At 41.3% G+C, this 26,571-nt stretch overlaps 1 protein-coding gene and 1 long non-coding RNA gene across 2 annotated transcripts in view; one reads left to right on the plus strand and one right to left on the minus strand.

The window, feature by feature from the left end:
• Positions 1 to 26,571, plus strand: part of RBFOX1 (RNA binding fox-1 homolog 1) — a 2,602,982-nt gene that overhangs the window by 2,494,340 nt on the left and 82,071 nt on the right. Inside the window, 1 exon segment of the mRNA XM_078344605.1 lies at positions 3,934 to 3,987. Coding sequence (XP_078200731.1) covers positions 3,934 to 3,987 — 54 coding nt within the window.
• Positions 3,498 to 26,571, minus strand: part of LOC144578568 (uncharacterized) — a 153,754-nt gene continuing 130,680 nt past the window's right edge. Inside the window, exons 2-4 of the long non-coding RNA XR_013524579.1 lie at positions 7,760 to 7,882; positions 6,866 to 7,041; positions 3,498 to 3,699 (exon numbers count right to left, since the gene is read on the minus strand). This is a non-coding gene — a long non-coding RNA (uncharacterized LOC144578568). The remainder of the gene's footprint in view (positions 3,700 to 6,865; positions 7,042 to 7,759; positions 7,883 to 26,571) is intronic.

Raw genomic sequence — 26,571 nt, forward strand, 5'->3', positions numbered from 1 at the left:
TAAGAGGAGGTGGGAAAGTGACATTAATAAGTGGCATGTTCTGAGAAGACTCTAGAGACCTAAATAACATCACGTCGACTTTGTGGAGAGCTAGAGAGAGTTCTCCAGCAGAGGGAGAAGTGGGCACAAAAAAACTTTGTTATACAGTGATCTTGGCGGGGTGGGGTTATACAGGTGAAAATGGCCAGTGTCACTGCAGCTGGGAGAGAAGGGAACAGGAAAATAAAGCGACTTGGTTCCAAAGGGGCAGCGAACAGTGTAGTCAATAGTTAGCTTGTGCTTACTGACTAAGGCAAGACATTTGTGCTTCAGTCTGGGAGGACCTACTGCATGCCAAGTACAAGGATGACAAAGCTGATGTTCTTTTTAAAAGTTGCTTTGGTCACCAGGACCAGAATGGACAGGGGGAGGGTGGAAGAGGAGACAGTAAGAGTTAGGGCATTTTTTGCTGTTGGACCTGTCCAGGGAGATACAGGAATGCCTTGGTCTGCAGTGGTGACAATGGAGAAGGAGAGAACTTTTCAAGTTTTAACCAACAGGACTTTCTAATGGATTGCATTAGAAAGAAGAATCAAGAATGGGTAGAATCAAGAGAAGTGCACAAGAGACGAATCAAGGAAGTACTGATGATGGATTTTATTTGGCACAACCAAGCGGATGGGGATGCCATTTGAAGAGAGAAGGACTTACTGAGTAATAGGTTTTATGAGTAGAGGGAAAAGAGGGAAACCAGAAGTTGGATTTTCATGCTGTCATAGAGTTCAGAAATGCCTTTGGTTTCCTACAATGGGAGTTGGGTAGCCTTGTTTAAGAGAAGGGATCAAGGATGGGAAGAAGGCTGACACCTGCACTAATGTTCCCATGATGACCCGAGCATTTCACTTTGCAGCACGCAGATTCCCAGTTGGTTTCTTGTAGAAGAGACTCTATCAGTACCTTTCTCACAATTGATACTTGCGAACATGAGATAGGCCAGATCTCCTGAGGGGGAGAGTATCGTTTATTTTCTGTTATTTTTATATGATTTTTATATGAAGACAGATATTACCAAGTGGTTAGACTTGGCAAACTCATAATTTACAGATATGGAAATAAACAGCAGATTACAGGTGAATAGACAGATGACAGGTAAGTTTATAGATAGGTGAGTAATCGATGGATAGGTAGGTAGGCCGATGAGATAAACATGATTTCTAGGCAGCCTCAAATGCCTCTGAGAGATCTGGCCTTTTTTGCTTTGTTTTTAGAAAATGAGAGGCCACCGGCAAAGATAAAATCTTTATGAGTTACACCAAAATTCATTGATAAGTATACGTTTGGTGAAAAGGAAAAGGAAGTCTTATATACAAAACAAGGTATTTAAGGTAGTAAGGATATTCAAGAAACGAAACCTGAGATGAAGAGTATGGAAAAGACACCATCTCCACTACCAATAAGAACATCAGTAGCGTGTGAGACGGGGGACAGTGGGAAGATGAAGAGGAGTGATCACTTAATAACTGTTCATTTAATATGACTTCACTGTCTGTGAAAAACTAGAAAGACGGAACATCATATATGTCTGCGGCTTAATTTTCGACTAGTTTTCTATAGTTTTTCCTAAACTCCAAGTTGAAATGTAGACATTAATTCCCATATCCTCAGGAATTGGACTTTTTAAAAGGAAGGCGTGTAATTTCAGTTGGTCAAATTGAAGTTTTTCGAGATACTCAAAACACATTCTGAAATGTCTGAACTAATATTTATTTTTACATCAGTATAGAAATTCTTATAAGGCAAGATGTGATTAATGCAAGAGAGGAGAGCGTCAGGATGAAACTGCAGAAACTGCTAGGGCAGTAGGTCTCAGAATTTTATGTTTCTTTCTGTCTAAAAATGGGGCCCAGAAATTGAATATGCCTCCCACGTAATCGAAGTATAACATGTTGAAAAACGCTACTCTAAGATCATCCCGGGGGCTGTAAAACACCTAGCTTATTCAAGTTGGCACTGACAGTTCTTAGAAAGAAAACATTCTTATCAAGTTTTAGAAAGTTCTGGATTTCAGTGGACGTACTAGCCTGTCTATGGAGTTAGCGAGCCTCTGTTTTCCTCAGTAAAACACTAGGAACACCTCTGGGCCAGGCAGAAAGTCACACCTCTCCCTTCTCAGCAAACCTCAGAAAAAGTTTGGGAGGGATAACGCTGGGAGAAATGCCTGATGTAGGTAACCAGGGGATGGAGACAGCAAACTAGCATGGCATGTGTGTACCTACGCAACAATCGTGCAAGATCGGCCCATGGACTCCATAACTTAAAGTACAATTAAAACAAAAAAAAAACTTCATTCACGGTCAAACCTTTATCATTCCCTTTTCTCCGAAACATTTTTTAAAGGATCTTTGGCATTTGACCCTCTGCTCAAGGACTCAGAGAAAAAGTGCACACCTTACTTTCCTGTCTTTCAAGGATTGTGCAGGTTGTTTTCTTTGGGGGTTGGTGGGGAGACAGTCTCTGTCATCCAGTCTGCAGCACAGTGGCGTGATCTCAGTTCCCTGCAACCTTGGGCTCCCAGGTTCAAGTGATTCCCATGCCTTATCCTCTGAAACAGTTGGTACTACTTTGTATTTTTAGTAGAGACAAGGTTTCGCCATGTTGGCCAGGCTGGTCTTGAACTCCCAGCCTCAAGTGATCTGCCTGCCTTGGCCTCTCAGAGTGGTGAGATTACAGGCACGATCCATTGTACGCGGCATGCTTGAATGTTTTCATATTTTGGTTTTGTTTTGAGACGGAGTTTTCGCTGTCATCCAGGCTCGAGTGCAGTGGTGCTATCTTGGTTCGCTGCAACCTCCGCTTCCTGGGTTTCAGCAATTCTCCTGCCTCAGCCTCCCAAGTAGCTGGGATTACAGGTGCCTGCCACCACACCCAGCTAATTTTTTGTATTTTTAGTAAAGATGGAGTTTCACTAGGTTGGCAAGGCTAGTCTTGAACTCCTGACCTCGTGATTCACCTGCCTCAGCCTCCCAAAGTGCTGGTATTACAGGAGTAAGCCACCACACCTGATCTGCATAGGTGTTTTTATAAACACTTAATCAGCAAGAGCAGGAAACAATCATAAAACCCTAAAACGTGATCATTCTCTGGAAATTGTTTCCTAAATAATGCCCAATGTATATGTAATGTGCTTTCCAATTTGTGAATAATCTTGTATGTTCTTTTTTGAGAAAAGATTTCTAAAGGGTCCAGATTCATTTTATAGGAAACTCTTCATCCAGAACATTTGGGAAACTACAGAATACCATTAATCATGTATACAGGTTATTTGAAAGTTACCTTAGATATCATGCACTGATTACGAATTTTTTACTATTCCTGAATGCATTAAAATATATTCCGCAGTAAATCTCTAGGGGATAAAATATCATTTTCTTTGGTGTTCACAAAGCACTTTGGAATTCTCTAGTATCTAGGAGTTATAATTAGGAATGACAATTGTTAGAGTCCTTTGCTGCCAAGAATTTTGTTGATGTGAGCTTTCTTATTTTTGTGAACTTAATGCAAAAGGGTGTGATGGATTATCTGGGAGTGATATATGAAATAAGACAAAAAAATTGAAATTACAGTTTTAAAAAATATTGATATAGTAGAAAATTACTTACCATGTCATTTTCGAAGTGTTCACTTGTGACTGGTCAGTAGTTTCCATCCCATTAACTCGCACTGGCAGAAAATCAAGGAAGGGCATTAAGCTATTGTCTTACTTACGTTTTTAAATATTATGAATCTATTTTCATCTGTGTGGTTTTTAAATAGTTTTATGCATGCCCCAATGACATCTCCTTTACATTTTAAAACACAACATAAGATACTTTACCCCATTTGGTTTGTGATTCATATGCAATTATGTAAGTTGTTAAATCAAATGTGATAATGTTTTTGTCTATTTGTTTTAAGGCTGGAAATTGAATCCAGTTGTGGGAGCAGTCTACAGTCCCGAATTCTATGCAGGTAAAGGCTTTCCCTTTGCACGAAGTCTTATTGGCGTGTTCTAAATGTGCTTTGCCTGCCAAGAAAGAATGGGTTTTGTAAAATCACCTGAAGCAAGTGAATTCCTAACAAGTTCTGAATGATTTCTTTGGGCAAAATCAAGAGTGCTTAAAACAGTTTAAAAATTACAAGGGAATTGTGTAAGTTTCACGGTCGGGGGTCAGCATGGAGCCACTGCTCCTTAGGACAATTCACATTGATTTTGCCCTAAAAAAGCATTGTGACTTTGTTCAATCGTGTATTGAACAAATGGAGAGCTGCTGATGCTCACTGTATTTCAATGTGCCTGAATGTGTGTTTTAGCCATACATTTCCATTTGGGGTTGCACTTCCTTTTTCCTGGCAAAGCAGAGAACTGAGTTGGCTTAATTATTCCAGTAATGAGGGAGTGATTTGGAATTGCCAAGGGAAAGCCTATTTGGATACCTAAATAGTAAGTTGTCTGTCTTTGTTCGTTAATCAGTTTCCCTTAGCAATTCCATTTCTCTCTACTTTGCCTTCCAGAATATGTCTCTCCTCACCTCTTCCCTGCCTAAGCACTAGTTACCTCTCAACGGGGAAATCCATTCTCTTAGAAAGTTTGGGAGAGCATAACCCAGAAGCAGTAGTGGCTGAGATTTCATGTCTCGCTGTCCTGGGCTTGGGCCCACACTACTGCCTGTATGTCTCCTTGCTCATGAACAAGGCTGCATTGAATACCTAGGACCTTAGTAGTCGATCTGCCACATGGATATGTAAAAGAAGTCTTTGGTGTGGCTCTTGCTTTTTAATAAGGAAAAAGATATGATCCGTTGATCTAGACCCACGCATGTAGTAACCTCTTGACGGTAAGTCATACCCTTGCCTCGTTTCTTCCTGGGCTGCTTAGCTTTCACCATTTTTCTGATCCTAAACACTGACCCTCATAGATGAGAAGGGAACACAGAAAACTTAGCTGCTGTGGTACAACAACCAGTCTGATAAAATTTAAGTTAAAAAATGTGGTACATCTGGAAAGGCTTAACAGGATAACCGATTTCTTGATTTTACGTAGACAATGTTTGCAGTTGCTCCTCATGTGCAAGTTTTTCCAGGAGCCTGGGCTGAGTCCCGGGATTCCAACACTGCAGAATAGCTGTGTTCACTCTTACAGGGAAAGAGACTTAGCAGTCAGGCTTTCCATGATCGTACTGGGAATCCTACCTCCTGAGAAGACACCTCTGGCTGAGTGAGGAACATGGAATCTATGCCCACACAGCCCAGGATCAAATTCTGCCTCCCCTACTCACCAGCAGTGTGACTCTGGGCAAGTTACTTAACCTCTCTGTGCCTCAGTTTCCTCATCTGTTAAATGGAGATGATGGTAACAAACTTGTAGGTGTTTATTAGAATTAAATGGGTTGATAGAGGAAGAGTTGTATGTAGCCAGCACTGTGTAAACATTTAGTAAATAAAAGCGAGTATGTTAATCTCTTTGGCAGGAAGGGAAAGTTAGTTGAGAGCTGATTCTACTCAATTCAGAGTATACTATGAGACGAAGAGATGCTTTCCTTCGTGAGAGTACTAGTCCATTAGTTCTCAGTGTGTTCATTTAGGGAGTGTTAATTTCTGGGCTCAGGGGCATGGCAGCCTTCAGGGGACACACAGAACTTGGCAGGTATTGCCGAGATACATATTTGTGCAAAGCTACAAGGAAATCCAATCCCCCAAATGGTTGAAAAGTCAGGCTGCAGCTTCCGTGTCTCTGCAGCAGGCACTGCCCCATGAATTGAGTAGTTAGACTAAAGAAATGTCAGTTTCTCTGACTACGTGCACACATCTGACTGGGTGCATATTTTCAGCCTAAAATTGTAGATTCAAGAACAAGAAGCCAGAAGTCTCCTTGCGGGGAGGAAGGGTATGGATGTGTGCATTGTGGTGGAGAGGGAGAAATGCGTATTAAATTTTTTCTGGTCCTGGGGAATGGAGTTGTCAGTCACCCTTGGGTCTGTTAAGCCAGAAAATGCCAAATATCTCCTTTAACTTATGTTTTCAAAGCCACAAACATATCTGTGGGTCTTTAAGAGGACATCAAGACAGGAGAAACAGCTCAAACTGATTTATGCATATAAGAATAAATTAATCTGCCTCTAATAGAACATTAGAGAAGCTATTCAGATTAGCGTAGGGCCCAGCTTTGGAGGTTCGATCATTAGGTTAGAAGAAGAGAAAAGGTCATAATGTAAGTTGATATTACTGGATACTTCCTGTGGGCCAGGCACTGTTCTAAGCACTGTACCTAAGTTGAACGTATTTCACCCGCATGGCGATTTTCCAAGTGAGGAAACCAAAATACAAAAAGTTGGAATTACTGATATTAGATTTCACAGCTGGTCAGGAGCAGGCCAGATTTTGAAATCAGGCTTTGATCATCTCAGAACATTTATAACCAGTTGATACTTTTTTTTTTTTTCTTTTAGACAGAGTCTTGCTCTGTCACCCAGGCTGGAGTGCAGTGGCACGATCTTAGGTCACTGCAACCTCCACCTTCCCACTCCTGGGATCAAGTGATTCTTGTGCCTCAGCCTCCTCAGCAGCTGAGATTACAGGCACCCACCACCATGCCTGGGTAATTTTTGTATTTTTTAGTATAGACAGGGTTTCACCATATTGGCCAAGCTGGTCTGGAACTCCTGACCTCAGGTGATGCACCCAACCTGTTTATTGTTTTACTAAATATTAAAGGTCATGATTCTTATTGACTGTCTCCTGTGATCATGCTGCTGCTCTGTGCAAACCAGCGAAATGAAGGTAGAGAAGTAACATAATCATTCTGTGCTACTCCAGCGGCCACCACCACAACCATATCTGCAAGTCTTACCTCGGAAATCTGGGTATTTGTGTGTCATGCTGCCACAATTATCCGGAAAATCCACATGCTTCCTTCTTTTCAACTGTCCAGTTGTATGTAGACGGAGCTCATGATATTCAGAAATGTGGGGAAATGTTGCAGCAATTTTAACACGGCAGAGCAATTCCGATGACATAGTTGAAGACCTGCAAACGCCGAAAGTAGCTGACTTAAATCTGAAGTTTCAGACACCTGCATCTATGGAATAAGACCTAGGCATAGCGACAGGTGCAGAGTGCATTCATTTCCATATCCAGGTATAATTATTACTGTCATGCATCTACATTTCCATGACTAAGAATTTATGGGGCATTTTAAATTTCCCCAGCTATAAAAATAATCTGAATTTATCTGGCAATTCTGAGTATGCCTCAAAGCCGAAATGAAGACCTTGTCATTGATTTGCTTTGTATTTTTAGTGGACTGGCTCTGTATCTGGTTCACATAGAAAGTAGGACGTATTAGTCCTTTCTCTAGATAAGGTTGTATGTTAATGGCATATTTTATAATATCCCCATAGTATCATTATGATACATAATGAAGCTTATGCAGAATTAACCCAGTCTGCAATTGTCTCCCAGAATGCAGCATGAAAATTTCACCTGTTTTTTTAAATTAAAATCAATATTTTCTATCTCTTCTAAAGGTAATTTTCCTAATTTAGTAGACTTTTCCTTACTATTTACTTTCTGAATCATAAAATGGCAAGTTACTGGCCAGGCACAGTGGCTCACACCTGTAATCCCAGCACTTTGGGAGGCTGAGGTGGGTGGTCTCATGAGTTTGTGATCAGCCTGGCCAACATGCTGAAACCCCATTTCCACTAAAAGTACAAAAGAATTAGCCGGGCGTGGTGGTACTCACCTGTAATCCCGGCTACTCAGGAGGCTGAGGCATGGGAATTGCTCCAACACAGGAGGCGGAGTTTGCAGTGAGTAGAGATCGATCACGCCATTGCAGCCCAGCCCGGGTGACAAGAGCAAAAGTCTGTCTCAAAAAAAAGAAAAAAAAATACAAGTTAGTGATTTTTGTATATAACCTTTTGATGCCCTGAGTACGTTTTTATTGCAAACTCAGGGCGGGGGCAGGAAGAGCCATTGCACTTCTTAGTGAGGACCTTTAATTAATATTTGCTTTGATAAATTATGACATTCCTTTTCCCTCACACATGCATTCCAGAGGAAGCATTGAGAAAGCTCTTATAAAACATTTTTTTTCCCTGAATTCTCATCAAGTCATACTTATGAAAACCCTTTTAAATGTTTTTCCATTCCAGTGTTCAGAGCAGATAGATATATATCAGCACATTCCGTGCCATAGATTAAGGTAAACCTTCTCCCAGCAGAGATGGGCGGTTTTCTATAAAGCTACAACAGCACTGATAATGTCTCCTAAGTCTAATCATCTCCATAGTCCTTGAGGCTTATTGAAGACAAATAATTTTAAGTCCCCACACGCAAGTCCAGGTGAGTCAGGAAGCCTTTGGCCAGTGTCTGTAGCCCTTCTACTTTAGAGTTCAAGTAAAATTGAAGTCAGTAAGGAGAAGTAGACTGTCTGAGATTCTTCATACTAGTAGCAGGCTTCATGTTATTTAATGTAATTAAAAATAGTGTTTCTACGAATCTGGAAGAAGAGGCCTCAGAAGGGATTCTTACATTTTGATAATTTCCCTTGTCGTCCAATAAAAATATACATATATATTTAAAAGTAGTATCTTTTAGAGATAATAACGTTTTCTAGCCAATGAAACTGTTGATTTAAAGCACCTTTAATCTTCATAAATAAGTAAAGCAGAATCAAAATAAATAACAGAAGGTTATACAAGGTTGTCAGCATGGTGCTGACAAATGGTAAATTTATCTGTTTCTCAATTGCCAGTAAGATACACACTGCAAAGCTCACCCACATTGTATATCATATCTGCCAACTCATTTCTGTGATTAAATATTCCATCAGTGGGGCTATAAGGCAGCAAAACTTAACAAGATTCATAAGATGCACCCCTTGAACACACATAACTCACTTCCATAGATGCAGAGCACCCCGCCTGCAAAGGGGAATTGGAATAGAGTTAAATTACTCCATGAGACATGATCAATAGGGAAAGGCAAAGATCTTCTAACGAGATGCAGATCTAAGATAGCGTTAGGTCCCAAAAATGAGCAACATACAATTAAAGTAAAAATAAGGAGATGCAGAGTAAATCAACTTGAAAACCTCGAAGGTGGTAATAAAAACTACCCCTAGGAATACCTATTATTAGTGGAATTTGGGGTGGGAAATAAGGCATTCTGAATGGATACTCCTGAAAAGAACGATTTCTGGTGTTGAGACCGAATAGAAAATGACAAGAACTAAAAACAGGGCATGTCTGACTTGCCCTGTGACTTTCAAAGTCACATTTGAAAGGTGGTCAGGTCTTGAAGCAAGCTCACTCTGGAGTTACAGGGAGGATCAGATAAGATAATGAACATCAGAGAACTTCACAGACTGTAAAATAGAAGAGATTCGTGTGATCACCAAAGTCGCCTGGATGGATTGTATCCACGTCGGGAAGGACCTAGTTACTGATCACATGACTTGATGCTGGGCTAGGTGATGGTAAAATGGATTTAGACCTCAGTATGAAGTTTAAAAGTAAAGATGATGGCTATAGCACTCTTTGATTGCTTATCTCAAAAGGGCAACTGTTTTTGACCTTGGATTACACCCATATGAAGGTACTGGTTTTCTACGGGCTGGGGTGAACCATGATTCATCTCTATTGGATCAAAAAAAGTCCATGAAGTCTCCCTCACATTTTTCCTCCCACTTCCACCACCAAGAGTCTATTACTGTTAAGAGAGAATGACTTTTAGTCACACTTTTAGATGTACCTCTTTTTCAATTCCCTTCCTACAACTTGGATACGCTAGCATCTGAGGAAAGTAAGGTTGTCCGGATCCCCTCCTGTGATCCCTGTCCTCCTAGACACAAGTTTGCTCTATTTTATTTAGATTGGTGCTGGGCTTAGGGTGATCTGGCAACAAAATCTTGGGATGAAAGAGCACACTGTGGGTTGATAAGGTAACAGTTACCATCCAAGCCCTTCAAAGCAGCAAATATTCAGGTGCCCCTCTTGGCTCAAACATTTTCCCATACCTGACCGGAGGACTATCTATACTCAAAGCAATGGCCATAAGGAGCCGTTCCTCATGAACCAATGACCTTTGGCTCTGGGATGTTTTGTATAGTTTTCACATCTGCCAAATTCAAATGCAGTGCACTTCAGTGAACTGGAACAGGAGAGTTCAGATTTAAGTCCCCAAGCAAAGGATTTTCAGCCTGGAAATGTTCCACTTCAAAGAGTCTGTCTTGTACATCTGTTTACCTTTGCCTCCACTTTTGGTTGCAATTCACTTTGCTTTCCTCCTCTCCTCCCCATCTCTATGTAACAGATTTTATTCCAGCCCTGCCCACATTTGGGCAGTTTTATCTCTGTCCTTCTAGATCCCACCGAGGGAATGCAGCTCAACTTGGATGAAGCCTGTGGGGTTTTCTGATCTTCAAATAAGATCAGTAGTTTCTTATGTGCGAAAAACTGCATTTTTGAAATAAACTGGTTCTCTCTCTCTTGTGTGGGAGAACTGCTCCCCCCAAAAGCAGGGGGTGTCAACTTGGTCCTTGTACAAGAAGCCTCACATCCAGGCTATGGGAGGAGGATAAGGCTTGGATATCTGACTCCGGATAAATTTCACAGCGCAAGTGTGAAGTTACCATTGTCCACACAGTAAGAAACTCAAACCATTAACAGCAAGCCACTTTCAGGCACTTACTCCATGCAGGCACTATGCTGAACACCTTGTCCCTCCCCCCCCCCCAAATATTTATGAAAATGCTCTCTCATTATTTTCATGATCAAATTATGAAATCAAGGTTTCCAGAAAGCTTACCTCATTTGCCAAATCACAGATGTAACACGTGAAAAAAATCTACTTATTATGTAAAGGTCTTTTTTTCCTGACTTTCAAGCCCACATTTTTTCACTGCTTTGATACAGTAGGCGTAGACGAGGGAGTTCCACAGAATATAATGAATGAAAACACATTTGCATTTAAATATTGTCTGCCACATCCCAGACTTCATGATGAGACTTTTGCATATATGTACATACGTTAGAAGTTTTCAGGAATAGTGTCGTTACCTTCCATTTGCAGGTAAATTAGACCCAGTGAAGTTACGATGCCAACGGGTGCTTGCTGTGAAAGTTAAGGAATGAGACCAAAGCCATGTCTTTGTGATTCTGAAGCTCATTTTTTTACCCACAAGTTGCCTCCCGCAAATGCTTTCTTTAACTCCAATCCTGGATTAATGATTCTTAACATGGAGTGACCTTTCTGTTAGGGGAAGGTGGCAATTTCCAGAAACATTGGTTGAGGGGCTGGGGGCAGCAGGGTTGTTCACTGCTGACCTCTAGTGGGTGGAGGCCAAGGATGCTTCAAAACACCCTACAATGCACAAGACATTCCTTGACCACAAAGAGTTATCTGGCCCAAAATGTCGATAGTGCTGGGTTTGAGAAATTCTGTCCTCACTGATACTGCTATTCAAGATTCCACATATTCATGGAATACCTTAACAACTCTCATGCCCCACTGGTTGCTACCACTAATAATGTATGGACAGCTGCAGTCATCAATGGAAGTCAAAGAATTTGAAGACTTTTATGTACATGTTTCCTCTTTGGAGCATTGTATTTTGATCGTTCAACTCCAACAGGGAAAAGCATAAACTTTGATTTTATACCTCACAGCTGTGTTGGGAGTCCCCAAGACCACTCTCAGGCTCTGTGATTGACTAGAAGGACACTCAGAGTTCAAAAAGGCTGTTACACTCCAATTAGTTTATTACGACAGAAGGACACAGATGAAAAATTAGCAAAGAGGAAAAGTGCATGAGGGAAAGTCTAGAAGAAACCCAGCAAGAGTTTCCAGGTGTCATCTCACTGTGGAGTCACACAGATGTGCTTAATTTTTTCAAAAATGGCATGTGACAGCACATACATAGTGTTATCAGTGAAGCTCACCTGAGCCTTAGTGTCCAGTGTTTTATTTAGAGGTTCCTCACATAGGCAAGCTGCACCTGCATGACTGACCAACTCTCAAACCTCAGCCCACTCTGTAGAAGTGTGACGAACAGGAATTCACCATAAATGGTTGCCATAAACAATTGGATCAAACCCATATAGTGTGGTCCAAGGCCTCAGGCATACAAAAACAATTTTTGTTTTAAAGATGAAGCCTCACTCTGTCGCCCAGGCTGGAGTGCAGGGATGTAATCTTGTCTCACTGAAATCTCTGTCTCCCAAGTAGCTGGGAGTACAGGTGCCCACTACCATACCCAGCTAATTTTTACATTTTTAGTAGAGATGGGGTTTCATCACGTTGGCCAGGCTGGTCTCGAACTCCTGACCTTAAGCAATCATCCCACCTCGGCCTTCCAAAGTGCTGCAATTACAGGTATGAGCCACCACGCCTGGCCCAAAAATAATCTTACTAGGCAGAGAATATTCTAAGGGCTGATACTTCATCTCCCAGGAACTGTCCAAAGGCCCATCATAAGGAAAAGCTCTTTTTGGAAATGTGCAGGGTTTGAGGTAGCCCAGGCCTGCTAGAGTCTACCCTCCCCTGCACAACAGTTTAAAAACTCAAAATTGTAAACTTGGAATATATAGCAACAGCCATAGTGATGGTGGTAGCCCGGATGATAGTGATAGCATAAGAAACATGATACTACTGGGTGGCCTGACTCTAGGCAAAAAAACAAAAAACAAGAGCCAAATGTAGTTATGAAAAAGAAACGAATGTGCAGCTTGTTAGCTTAGAGCAGGGGTCTGCAAACTTCCTCTCAGTACAGGGACGGACAGTGTTTTTCACTTCGTAATCTCTATGATCCCTGTTACAAATGCTCAGTTCTGCCACTCTCATGCAAGAGTAGCCATAGTCAACGTGTAAGTGAATGGGCATGACTGTGTTCCAGGAAAACTAAGGACATGGAAATTCAGATTTTCTATCAGTTTCATGTGTCACAAAATTGTATTTTTCAAACATGTAAAAATGTGAAAGCCATTCTTAGATTACAGACGGTACGGAACCACTGTCCCTACTTTGCGGAGCCTGGCTTAAAGAGCTCAGAGGTAATCATGCCTCCAGTTTAAGTCCCAGAGAGTTTTTGGGTTTTTAAAATGCATCATTTTAGCAGTTATATACTGTATGAACCCATGACCTTAGCTCGATGGTACTCATTTCTTTGATGTTCAGCAGGGAAGGGCCAAAGAGACAGACCACTTGCTTCCATGAATTCATCTTTTAGTGCAGATTTATAGTATTAGGCACTAGGCATTGTGCTAGGTGCCGAGGTAGCGAAACAAACCCAAACCTTCCCTCTACAAGTCAACAAGGTAGTAGAAGAATGCAAAGCAAATAAACAATCAACGAGCATATAGTACACAACGATTCCTGCTGGAGCCAGAGGAGTAACGACACTCTGTTAGGAGTCAAAGGGGTGGTTTGAATTGAGTCCTAAACGGTAAATAAGAGTTGACCTGGCAAGGCAGTGGGTCAAGATCACTGCAGGAGTGAAAATGGATGTGGCTGGTAGAGTCCCAAGGCATTTCTCAACTTTTATCTTTAGAATCCACTGAGAAACCTTAAGAAGAAAATGCAGATGGTTTATCTTCACCTGATACCTACCGATTGGAATTTCTGAGCCAAGTTAACTTTTTTTTCCAAAGGCTGAGAAATATTGATCTGTTAACATCAGAGAGTGCCTTCTAGAGAAAGGTTGCAAAAGACCTGAAGATTTTACATAACGAAATCTGAATTCTGGAGTGTATCCTTTCAGTGGCAGGCAGCCATTGAAAGCCGTGTTAAAAATAACAATTATAATAAAATCAATGGGCAAAAACACTTGTTGGTGAGTTAGCACTTGTATCTATACTTACAGTGAGTAATAGTCTTATAATTAATACTCTTATTACTAATATGTGCATTAAGCACTGTGGTACTGGAAGAAATAGGAGCAGATTATCAACTACTCAGCAACGCTGGAAATTGGATTCTTAATTACTAATCTAGTACCCCAGACAATGGCTACTGGGTGAAACTTATTTCCCAGTTTTGTCTAAATCTTCTAAGAAAGTAAATTACCCAAGATTTCAAACCTAAGGTGACATGATTTTTTACTGTTTTAACTTATTATTAGATTATAAACTCTTTACTTCAAAAGACTTTTCTCACTTTTTTTTTTTTTTTGAGACGGAGTTTCACTCTTGTTACCCAGGCTGGAGTGCAATGGTGCGATCTCGGCTCACCGCAACCTCCACCTCCTGGGTTCAAGCAATTCTCCCGCCTCAGCCTCCTGAGTAGCTGGGATTACAGGCACGCGCCACTATGCCCAGCTAATTTTTTGTATCTTTAGTAGAGACGGGGTTTCACCATGTTGACCAGGATGGTCTCGATCTCTTGACCTCGTGATCCACCCGCCTCAGCCTCCCAAAGTGCTGGGATTACAGGCGTGAGCCACCGCGCCCGGCCTGTTTCCCACTTTTATTGTTCTTTTCAAAATTTATTGTTCACTGTTATTTCCCCAACCAATTAAGTTGGTGTGTAAATAGAAATAAATTGACCAAACAGTGTTTAATACCCTTTTGTGTTAATTACATATAGGTATTCTTTCTCTAAGTATAAAACAGAGTTGTCCTGTCTTTTGAAAATGTAGTTTTGAAGAACCAGCTAACAAATGGCAAAATCCTACTTTGAGTAACTACATCAATGACAGTTAATGCATTTCTGGAACTTCCATGAAACTGTTATAACCCATTACAGTCGAAATATTGGTTTATGAAAAATTAATAAAGCTAGTGGAAAATGGAAATTTGCATCTGCATTAGCTATTTACACCAAAAGAATCAGCCAGAATTAATTATGCCGTATGCTACATTCTAATGAGTTTTTCATTAAACTGTATACCATTATGGAAACTAAACAAGGATTATTCAAAGAATAATGCCAACGGCTGTTATTTTGTTGAGAGATTAAGTTAGTTAATGGGTTATACATTTAAATCTGACGCAAAGGTTAATTGATGCACACTTACTGTATTAAACCCACTATCATTTTAAAACACAAACACCCCAGTATCCCTGATATTTCCTCAGGAGGAAAAAAAAAAGAAAAAACTTATTTGTATGTTTCTAGTGTTTGTTTGATGTGCATATGGTATTGTAAAGATTGAAATCCCCTGTATTAGTTCTCTTACAGTTTTGAAATTGATTTTCACTAGCTGAAATATGTTTGTTTTTAGCCACAGCAGGGGAAGGGGAGTGTGTAAGGGTATGTGTGTGTATGTCGTGGCAGGCATATTTAAACAACTGTATCCAATAACTCTTTGAGAGCTTTAAAGGTGACATGTATTTTCTACTTTCACCAAAAGAGTGAGGTCAAAATTTTAAACCTCATCTGGGAAGGCTTATGAAGGCAATTCAAGATGAAGAGTCTCTTCTTCCATTCCACAACTAGAGTCCCTCCTAAAAGAATTCTGTAATCGTACATGAAATACAAAAGAAGTGACAACAGAGAAGCCTCTCTAGACAGCTGTTGAGGCTCTTAACAGCATCGAAGAGGCTCTTATTCCCAAAAAGATGAGAAGAGAGGACAGAAGGCCTTCTAGGTTCTTTGCAGAGACTTGTAAACTTCACCACTGAGTTGAAAGACGGTTTCTAATTTCTTTTTTCCTCATAAAAGATTGCAAACTAAAGCGTTTTTAGAAACTGGCTGTGAGATAAGTAAGTGAAATGTGCCAAATTGGAGGAGTTATGTCTCTGTCACAAACAGTGGCTTCTCACCATTGCCCACAGTGCCAAACAGGAATCCTACCCCAGACACTCACGGTGTCTGTCCCTGACTTCCCACTACAAGCTCGACCTGCCTTATCACGTTAAACCTCCCAAACTTAAGTGTTTGCAATTCAATTTCAAGACCGAAGTATTTGCCATTAACTCTGTTACGTTTAGCATTATGTTCAGTAGCCAAACAAAATAGCTCAACAGCTGCAAATTTGCCATTCCTTTCTTAAAACAAAACCACACTAAATCGTACAAGCATCATTCTCTTAGAAAACCAATAATAATAGCTATTTCCATGATTACTCTCTTATTACTTTTTGCCAAACATTTTCATGCAGCAGTTCTAATCCTCACAGTAACACCCCATAAAGCACACATTTTTGTCCCCGTTTGACATGTGTAAACACTGAAGCTCAGAAAAGTCCAATGATTCACCAAAGTCAACTCACTTCCAGTCAGCAAGATCAGGACACAAAACCAAGTTGAAAGTTTCAAAGCCTACGCTTTTTCAACAACACTATACGAATTTCAAACGTTCACTATTTCTCCTCTCTGCTTTTTTCCTTCTCCCTGTCTTATTTCAATCTTGCAAGTAGGATTTTTCTTATCTGTAGAAGATACATTCTGCCCAGAGCCTTCCTTGGTTGGATTTAAAGCCCTATCGCAGATTCTGCAACATGATCAGGTGGTTCTAGCTAACATCTTTAGCCTGGAAGAGTTAGGTGTTTCCAGCCAGACAGCAGCTTCAGAATTCTCAGATGTTGCTTCACTGAAGTGGGGGTAGTGGATATTGATCACTGTCATGCTGAAGGTTGTGTTTTTATCAACTCAGGACCAAGTATCACCGTTATAAACAGGTGTAGCTCTGAGAGAGAGTGAGCTTTCAAGTCAGACCAAACTGACTTATAGTTCAGTTTTATTCTGTTTTTTTTTTTTTTTCCTTCCCTGAGCTTTCACTTCCTCTTGAGTTTGATAAGAAAAAAAAAAAAAAAAGACATAGGCCAAGCGTGGTGGCTTGAGCCTGTAATCCCAGCACTTTGGGAGGCTGAGGTGGGTGGATCACGAGGTCAAGAGATCAAGACCATCCTGGTCAACATGGTGAAACCCCGCCTCTACTAAAAATACAAAAACTTAGCTGGGCATGGTGGCGCATGCCTGTAATCCCAGCTACTCGGGAGGCTGAGGCAGGAGAATTGCCTGAACCCAGGAGGCGGAGGTTGCGGTGAGCCGAGATTGCGCCATTGCACTCCAGCCTGGGTAACAAGAGCGAAACTCCATCTCAAAAAAAAAAAGGTATGTACAATGCATCTTGTACAGCACCTGAAACCCACTGCCACCTTAATGGGGCCTGTCAGTATTAGCTGTATGTGAGGCTTCTGTGTCATCCATAGCATATTGCTGTTATCAGCACATCTGCACCCCCCCAGAAGCCTGCTAAAAATGCAGAGTCTCAGGCCCCACCCCAGACCTCCTAGATGAGAATCTGCATTTAGAAGAGTCCCTTGGTGGTTCAGAGCACAGGAGAGTTTGGAAGCATGGCCCTAGTAGACCTCTTATGTATTTATTGACACCCGTAACTTTGAAGGACAAACAACACCTTGCAAGATAAAACTTATTTCCATTGTTTTTGTTGTGGCTAAATACTCTATGGAACAACTTTTTGAAATAATTTTCTTTTTTGTCTTTTTGAAAGAGGGTCTCTGTCACCCAGGCTGGAGTGCACTCGTACAATCTCAGCTCATTGCAACCTCTGGCTCCCGGGTTCAAGCGATTCTTGTGCCTCAGCCACACAAGTAGCTGGGGTCACAGGAGTATACGGCCACTCCTTGCTAATTATTGTATTTTTTTGTTAGGACATGGTTTGGCCATGCTCGCCACACTGGTCTTGAACTCCTGGCCTCAAGTGATCCACCTGCCTTGGCCTCCCAAAGTGCTCGGATTACAAGCAAGAGTCACCGTTCCTGGCCTAATTGTTTTACTATTTTTGAAAAACAATGAATTGGAAAGAAATTTTTGAGCAAGGATTTTTTAAAGCCTGTCCTTAAAAAAACGTTTCATTTTTGTTCAAGACAAATAAATTTTTTTGGCAAGTGTTGATGAAATGATACCCTCCTAAATACTTAGTGCCATGTCCCTGGGGAAGAGCTAATGGTGCACTGAGCCACAGCGACTGTTAGTCTCGTTCCAAGCTGTGAAGGGATCTTAGAACACTGATCAGTAAACAATGTCTGCAAAGGGCCCAACAGTCAACACTGTCTCCTCCGCAGGCCGTAAGGTCTCTGTGCAATTACACAACCCTGTCATTTTAGCCATACACAGAAATGAAAGGATGTGGCTGTCTTCCAATGAAACTTTACTTACTAGATACGGAAACTTGAGTTTCAAACAGTGTTCACTGGTCAAATGTTATGTGATTTTTGTCAAAAGCATTCCTGGCTCACGGATCCTATAAAAATAGGTGGGGCATAGCGGGGTGGGGGGGTAGGTTTGGCCCAAAGTCTGTCATTTGCCAACACTTGATTTAGAAGATGATTGTTAGAATCACAGGTCCAGGTGTCTGGTTGGTATGATTTGCATTCAGCTCCTCAAGATCTGTGTGACCTTGGGCAAGAGCAAAGTGTCCTGTAGGCTTCATTATCCTCATCTATTCAATGGATGTAAAAATAGTGTCTGTCCTTCAGGGTAGTTAAGAGCAGGTGATAATCCAAGTTAGAGTTGAGCAGTATGCCCAGTGGTTCTCAGGTATTCCGTAAAACACTTTGGAAACTGGCATTATGTTTATCACACTGAGTTAGTCAAATATTTTCTGTCTATGCCACTATCAGCCTAAACTTTGGCTGCAGGACAGTAAGTGAACAGTTTGAGGAAGTCATTAAACTTTTCAAACAATAAATAATCAAGGAGCAAATTGTTCCTCTTTGTATTGTTCTTGTGACTTTTCCAAAAAGTCTCAAGTGATGTCAAAATAAAAAGCAAAAAGAAGCAAATAAGAAATGGTTTCTTTTTGAATATAATGAAAACCAACGCTTAGAAAAATAAATTGGAGGGATTATTTACACTATAGACAGACTTGCTTCAGGGCTCCTATAAATATGGAAATCCCTTGGTACAATTAAAATATGATTTGATTTATAAGAATTAAACACGCAGAGCAACATTTTTCTGCAACATCTGTGCCCAAATGGAAATATCACTGTACTTAAAACTCTACCATAACCCTTCAGAGAAGCTCATCTTTCTGGCTGGTATAAAAGCATTAGGGATTAACTGTGAAAATATTCTTACATGGATTAGCTCAATGCTAGTCTGATGTTCAAAAACGAGTGACGGCAAAAGTATCCACAGTCCACTGGGGCTTTGGGTAATTTTGGATAAATCTGTCCATTGAAATCAGTTGCCTCCACTGGTACCGCCCTCATGGCAACCTCTTTGGCTTCTAAGTCCAATAGAAGTTTGAGGCTTCTGGGTCACTGTGTAGGGTATCCTCATTATAAGGCAGGTAGGTATATTAGTTGGCTAGTGCCACCATAACAAAGTATCACAGACTGGGTGGCTTAACTAGCAGTCCCCACCCATTTTGGCATCACAGTTGGATTTTGTGGGAGGCAGGTTTTCCACAGACCAGGTAGAGAGGGTTGGCTTCAGGATCATTCAGGCACATTTCTTGTGCACTTAATTTCTATTGTTATTACATTGTAATATATAGTGAATTAATTATATAATTTGCCATAATGTAGAATCAGTGGGAGCCTTGGGCTTGTTTGCTTCCAACTTGACCGTCCCATCTCGGGGTGATGGGAGACAGTGACAGATCAGGCATCAGATTCTCATAAGGAACCCACAACCCACATCCCTCACATGTGCAACTCACTATAGGATTCACAGTTTTATGAAAATCTAATGCCACCACTGATCTGAGAGGAGGTGGAGCTCAGGCGGTAACTGGAACCATGAGGAATGGTTGTAAATACCCATGAAGCTTCACCTGCTCACCTGCAGCTCACCTCCTGCTGTGTGGCTCAGTGAGGTCTGTGACCTGTGGCTTGGGAACCCCTGGCTTAAACAAATTTATTTTCTCACAATTCTGGATGCTGGAAGTCTGAGATCAAGCTGGGTCAGTTTTTCCTGAGGCCTCTCCCCTTGGCTTGCAGATGGGCATCTTTTCTCTGTCTTCACATGGGTTTCCCTGTATGTGTCCTCTCCTCATCTTGTAAGGATGTGTGTCAGATTAAGGCCCACCCATATGACCTCATTTTAACTGAATTACACCTTTAAAGACTGCTCTATAAATAAAGCACATTCTGAAGTACTCAGAGTTAGAATTTCAATGTATGAATTTTCAAGGGACATAATTCAGTGGGTAGCAGTATAACAGGAATGCCTATGTCTCCTGGATAGAAAACCAAGCGCAATCTGCCCAGAACTATGCAATGTGTGGCTTTTTACCCATTTTTTAAAAAGATGTTGTACCATCTTTACCACTGCCCGCCTCCTGAGGGAGCGTTCAACAGAGTATCTAGGGCCAGAAGTGAGTTACTCTTTTTCAAAATTCTGTCCAAGCAAAAACAAAATCTGTCCATGAACAAAATGGTAAAGACAGAACATAAGCAAATTCTACCTTTTTGTCCACAGCACTGCTTTTTTTCTACTTAGGCAGAGATGACCTTAGGCCTGGATTTCTCAAAGTGCATCTGAGGATGTCCTAGTTGCCGATTAGAAATGCAGATTTCCGAACAACTGATTCAGACTTTTTAGGGGTAGAACCTGAAAGGTTCGCCATTTAACATTCTCTCAGAATGATCCTTCAACTCTCATGATGTCGAGGACTTTTAGCTGAATTAAGGCAAGAACTCATAGCCTTGAGACTTAGGGAACGGACTCTTCTCAAGACATGGGGACTTGTTAGAATTGCAAAGCCTCAGGCTTCACTGCAGACCTTCAGAATCAGCAACTCTGAGGGCAGGGCCCAGCAATCTGTGTTTAAAAGTCCCCCACCTGATGCTGGTGACAGGTGATTTGGGGAACCAGCGGGGGACTGAGAACCCCGCATTACTGCCACCTCACTTCTGAAAGTACTTCTCTGATAAAAAAAATAAATTGTAGGTTTCTGCAACCAAGCGTTCATTTCTTATCAGTTCATTTCCTTGTTCTTTCAATCATGAGCATTTTTCTACATTTCATCTCTTTTTAGAAACGCATTTAAAAATGATTCTATATCAGTGGACTGTAGGAAGGAATCACTGATGACATGAGTGACAGTTTTGGAACCCAAATAGCTTGATTTTCATCTAAAATTTACCTCTGATTGGTAAGGTTTTTGGTTAAAGACTTACTTGATCTGTGCCTCTTTTTTTTAATACAAGTGAAGAAGGACTAATACCATCTGATTCCTCTTATGATGGGGAGACAAATGCAACACAGATATTCTCTAGCAAAGATTGAATAAACCTTTTTCTTTGTGTAGAATCAAAACATTTCTAGCATTGATTTCTATTACTACTAAACTTTCAGTTAGGATAGCATTATATAACAGAAATATACAATTTTAGCCAAAGCCATGTGTTGTATCTAATAAAAATTGTTCTAAAATAATTGTATTTATCTCAGTGAACAATGTGACTATGTAGGCTAAGTTTTGGGTTGATAGAATCATTCTCTTGTTATTTTTGTGTATATATTCGTTACCGAGCCTATGAGCACTAAAAGCGATACCACATCATACTCTGGAAAAGCACATGGAGATGTACCCCAAAGCCCAGCACAGTGCCTGGCACACAGCAGACTAGTAGGTGCCAATAAGTACCTGCTCAATGAAAAATACTCACTACACTGTCATTTCCTGCCTGAGCACTAGAGACGGAGGGACTAATAAGCTCTCGTACCCCCTCAGTCATTTCCCTGCAGGGTTCCAGGGTTCTCCTCTTAACCCTCTTTCCAGAGTGAGCTCCTCTCCTAGGCTGAGTGACTTCAGGAAATCCAGACCTTGGTGGAGAACTCTATTTGTGTGTGACTTTGCACCAATACACAGTAGAGGTTTGTGAAGCTGATACGGCTCTGATGACTAGAGGAACACCAGGGTTCTTGGTCTTGCACCAGTAGGATTAATAACACAGACACACGTGGAGTGGCTTTAAGGAGCGAAAAGTGTAATAGGCAAGAAAGGAGTAAGAAAGAAGAGAATAGCCCTCCCGTACAGAGACAAGGGATTGGGGCTTGGAACAAAAAGAAACCCTGGGTGTGATGGAAAAGTGGTAGATTATAGGGGAGGCTGGAGGAGGTAGTGACTGATTTTCAGATGGCCCACGGGATTGGTTCGGCCAGATGTGTCATTTATGTAGCCCACAAAAAATGCGGCCCTCCCACCTTAGTCTTTTAATATGCAAATGCAGGTCTCCATGATGTTCTGAACACATGGTGTTATCTGGAGGTGGCCGTGACATTTGGCATAGGTGGCAACAAAGAGAAGGCAGTGGGAATGCCACATTGAGTGAACCCAGTTTCTAATGGCTGGCATTTGCATATCAAAGCTTGCTCACCCGGCCCTTCAAGCCTCCTTTTCTGTTAGAAAAGAGATGGTTTGGGGGTTGTTTCTTATTACAGGAAAATTTCCACGGAGAACCTGTATCCTTATTATCTGCCTAAAATAATTTCTTATAACTCCTGTATTAGAGGTATACAGACAGCACATGACATATACGGAAACTTCCTGTGCAGGTACTCCAGAATCCTCATTCCATCCTGGCTATTTCATCAAGTCTAGGCTTTGCTCTGTGTGTCTTCAGGCACATCCTCCAGATTTCCTAACCCATCTTCATCTTCAAGCTAATGAAGCTAATTGGCCACTCCCAGGTGCCAGGCCGTTGGGATCTTCCTCTAACATTTTTAAATTTAGAAATTATGTAGCAAAGGGTCTAGTTTTTCACCATGTGCCGGCTTGGAGCCGTGCCCGTTTGATACTAAAAGGGAAGAGGCAGACATTGCAAAATGCCCTGTCTTTTCTCCTTCCCATCCTCTAATTTTATTTCTTGAAAACTTAGCATGGCTGCCTATCAGAAACCTTTGGATTCCCTCTTCATTTGCTTCCTACCTCTTCGTCTAGGTTCCCGGATGTATGAGACTAGAAGATAAATACATGATTCCTGATCTCTTGCAATTAGTAGTATCAGTGGGGCAGAGACTCATTAGATTACAACAACACGATTTTAAAAAGAAAGGAAGCTGAACTCTACCAGACGAAGGCACATAGATGGGGTTTCTAGGAGAAGCCAGAGCTGAGTCCAGAAAGGAGCTATCTAGAGTGAGGAAAAGATTTCCTGGGAAAAGACAAAGGCTCTGCAAAGGCATGGAGGTCTGAAACCACACTGCTATTCTGGTTTGAGTCCAGTTTTCCTCACTTAAGAGTTGGCAGCAGAGTAAATACATTTCAACACTTCCTCCTCCCTGTCTCTGATGGGAAACATCCCTTCTAGGCTTGCCCCTGCTCCTTCAGGGGCTGAGAGTGATCCATTACCCACTGCAGGGTGACTCTGGCTGAGCAGAAAGGGTTTTGATGCCCACCCTGAGACCTTGACCCTGGCTTACCCCTTTTCCTCACTGTAGGATTCCAAATCCTGCTGAGACTGGCTGGGGGACATGTTGCCAGGACTCGGTGATGCCAGCACTCAGAGCGGATGAGTGTGACAGGCTTTGGAATGGGCTGTCATTATTCTGAGGTTGAGGTCTGTCCCATGGAGCTAGTGTCTGCCAGGTGCTGATATAGTCATCGACAGCTCAGGAAGTGGCTCACCAGGCTGCCCAGGTTACCTGTTAGACTGGATGAGCCAACTTTAAAAGAATCAGGAAAGAAGGGATAACACTTCAAATAGATGGAAGCTATTTCAATCTACAGAAGTTACACGTAGCTTGTTTATCTATTTGAACCTTGGGCAGGCAAATTTCCTGCCATGAACAATAGGCAGAAGAAATATTGGTTGGAAAAAAAGGAAAAAAAAACAACACTATTTTTTAGCCAAGAAGATAGAAGTGGAGAGTTCTTTTTAAAAAGTGTATTATGATTCAATCATATACATTAATTCTTCTGAAGACAGGTATTTTGCTAGGCGCTGGGGATAAAAGGATGACTGTGATTTGGCTCTACCCCAGGTGGATTTGGTAGTTCAGACGATCAATATGTAAATAGAAAATTATAACACAGCACCATGAAGGATCTATTAGGGAGCTTTAAAAAAATGTAAGATATGAGCATAGAACAGGGAGTCACTAATTCAGCCCTGAGGACCAGGGACAGAGGAGGTCACTTTTAGACTATGTAGAAGGAGAACACGGGAAGCCACTTTTTTTTTAAAGTTGAACCACATGAACTTGGAAACACACTCAATTCTATTTTGCAAAAAGAAAAAAAAAAGATAATTTCAAATGGTTTCTCCTAACACTAAGAGCAGGAATGGCATGGAGGTTTCACCCCCGTCACCAAACCAAATGGAAATAACTGCCTACTGGCTGTGTTGAGAATGACTGTGAGGACTCTAGGCCAATAGGAAAGGATAGTATTGAAACTGATAATTCCATTCTGGCTCAAGAATGGGCAGCTTGTGGCACAAATTGACCCCAGTTGCCATACTTAAATTATAAGGAGTTTGTTAAGTAAAAGCACAGAAGTCTGATAAGTACAAGATGTCACTATATTATACAGATGACAGTTCATGGCATTTGGGAGTAGAATGTTTATGTTGGAGTCTAGGGACAGATAGAAGATCCAGCTCAGGAACTCACTGAAGAGCTATGTTGAGGCTATATTGGGAAGTGCTTTGAATGACCTTGTAAGCACTCCTCATACTGCTGCTTGTATCCTGTTACCTATTTGACTTATTTTTGAAAAAAACAAATACACTTACCCTTCCTTGCCCAAAAAAAAAAAAAAAAATGCATGGAGGTTTCAGTGTTCTCTACTGCTTTTGCTTTGTCAAAATCAAAGCCTCCTTTAAGGAAAGGTCACAACGCACCAAGGGAACATACAGTAAATACTTTGCAAATTAAATTGGAAGATGTTTTTAGATTAAACAAAAACCAAGTTCTGTGAAGGCACAGATTGTTTAACAAAGGTCAAAATTACTGCATAAAGATTTTTTTTTTTTTACTACTAAGAAAGTATCCAAAGAAGTTATTTCAGTCTAGGTTCTCAGAATCCACAGCATAAGAAAAATTAGGAATGCTTCATTATGCCCTGCCAGAGGTAGCTTTCCAGGCAAAATTCTGTGCTGTGTCCCAGTGGAATTCTATGAACTACATCGAGGATGTTGAAAATTGACCCAAGGGTTGAATACTGAAATGTCCTTCTGTGTATATTTCAGTTACAGTTATACATTTTTCTTTTGAAATTTAGGCGACCCAAGAAACTTCGGATCCGACTGTAAACGTGTTTTTTTTAACCAGGTGTGCACAGGAGAGAAGGTTGAGGAACTTTCCCTAAATCAACCTGCTACGATCCTATCCTAGAAGATTCTGTTCTGTCATTCTCTGTATATCCTGCAGAAACATTCCATCTTTCTAAGATTCTAGCAGTGAGCACAAGCACAGGGATGACCGCTGCAGAGTCACACAGGAGGACTCATTGATAAAGAGCAGCGATGGTAGAGGGGCTAAATGTCTTTCCCGGTGGGTAGTTTGCATTTCTTCTTGGTGGGTTTTATACCCCAACCTCCATTCTTTGGAGTTTTGTTTGATATTAATCCCCAATGACCTGCTAAAACTAGAAATACCTGAGGAGAGGTTGGATCATGTAAAGAAACTCATCCAATATATTGTAATCATTTTGTTTTATGAGATGGAGTCTTGCTCTTGTCACCCAGGCTGGAGTGCAATGGCACGATCTTGGCTCACTGCAACCTCTGCCCCCTGGGTTCAAGTGATTCTCCTGCTTCAGCCTCCCAATTAGCTGGAATTACAGGTGCCTGCCACCACAGTCAGCTATTTTTTTTTTTTTATTTTTAGTAGAGACAGGAGTTCATCATGTTGGCCAGACTGGTTTTGAACCCCTGACCTCAGGTGATCCACCCGCCTCAACCTCCCAAAGTGCTGGGATGATAGACATGAGCCACCATCCCTGGGTGATAAACTGTTTTTACAAGAAGAAGAAAGAACTACCAGTCTAGCATAGGTGGATCGTGACTGACACCCCTCCAGACTCCTGATAAATTTACTATGAAGAGAAGGTTAATTTCACCTTTGTGTCAAGGGCTATTTTGGTGGGGGTGGATGGTTCTTCTCCAGCTGTAAGCATGGGAAACCAGATCAAAAAGGACTACGGGACATTCCTTCAGGTAGAACTTCTGTCCCTGGGCTGCTTCTCCTTGGAAAAGAGTAAATGAAGTTGTCAGACTGATAATAGGGGAAAGAGTGAGATGGATTAGGAATTTAAAAAATCTTTGCATTACCTGGAAGTAAGGTACAAAATCTAGAGAGGCACAAATAACAGAGGGGGGAGTAGAATCTGGGGAAGGTTTTTCAGACTTCCTCATGTGATCCATCACTTCTGACTAGGTCCCTGATGGATGGTTGGGTGCAGGTTGGGAGAAAACACCTTTAGAATTGTGTCTGGTCTCCTGTCCCTCTGTGTGGCAGGACCCCCAACACTTTGGTAGTTTTCACTCCATTTTTGTTTATCATAGGGAAGATTCAGAAAGATCATAGAACCATTCCATAGGGCAAGTCTCCAAGGATCTAGAAAAGTTCTCTGTTCTGGGGGTGCACTTGTACAGCTGGCTTCTTATTGTGGGAGACTGCTTTTCTGTGG

The sequence above is a fragment of the Callithrix jacchus genome, chromosome 12 (assembly GCF_049354715.1).
Source record: "Callithrix jacchus isolate 240 chromosome 12, calJac240_pri, whole genome shotgun sequence".
NCBI classification, from domain to species: Eukaryota; Metazoa; Chordata; class Mammalia; order Primates; family Cebidae; genus Callithrix; species Callithrix jacchus.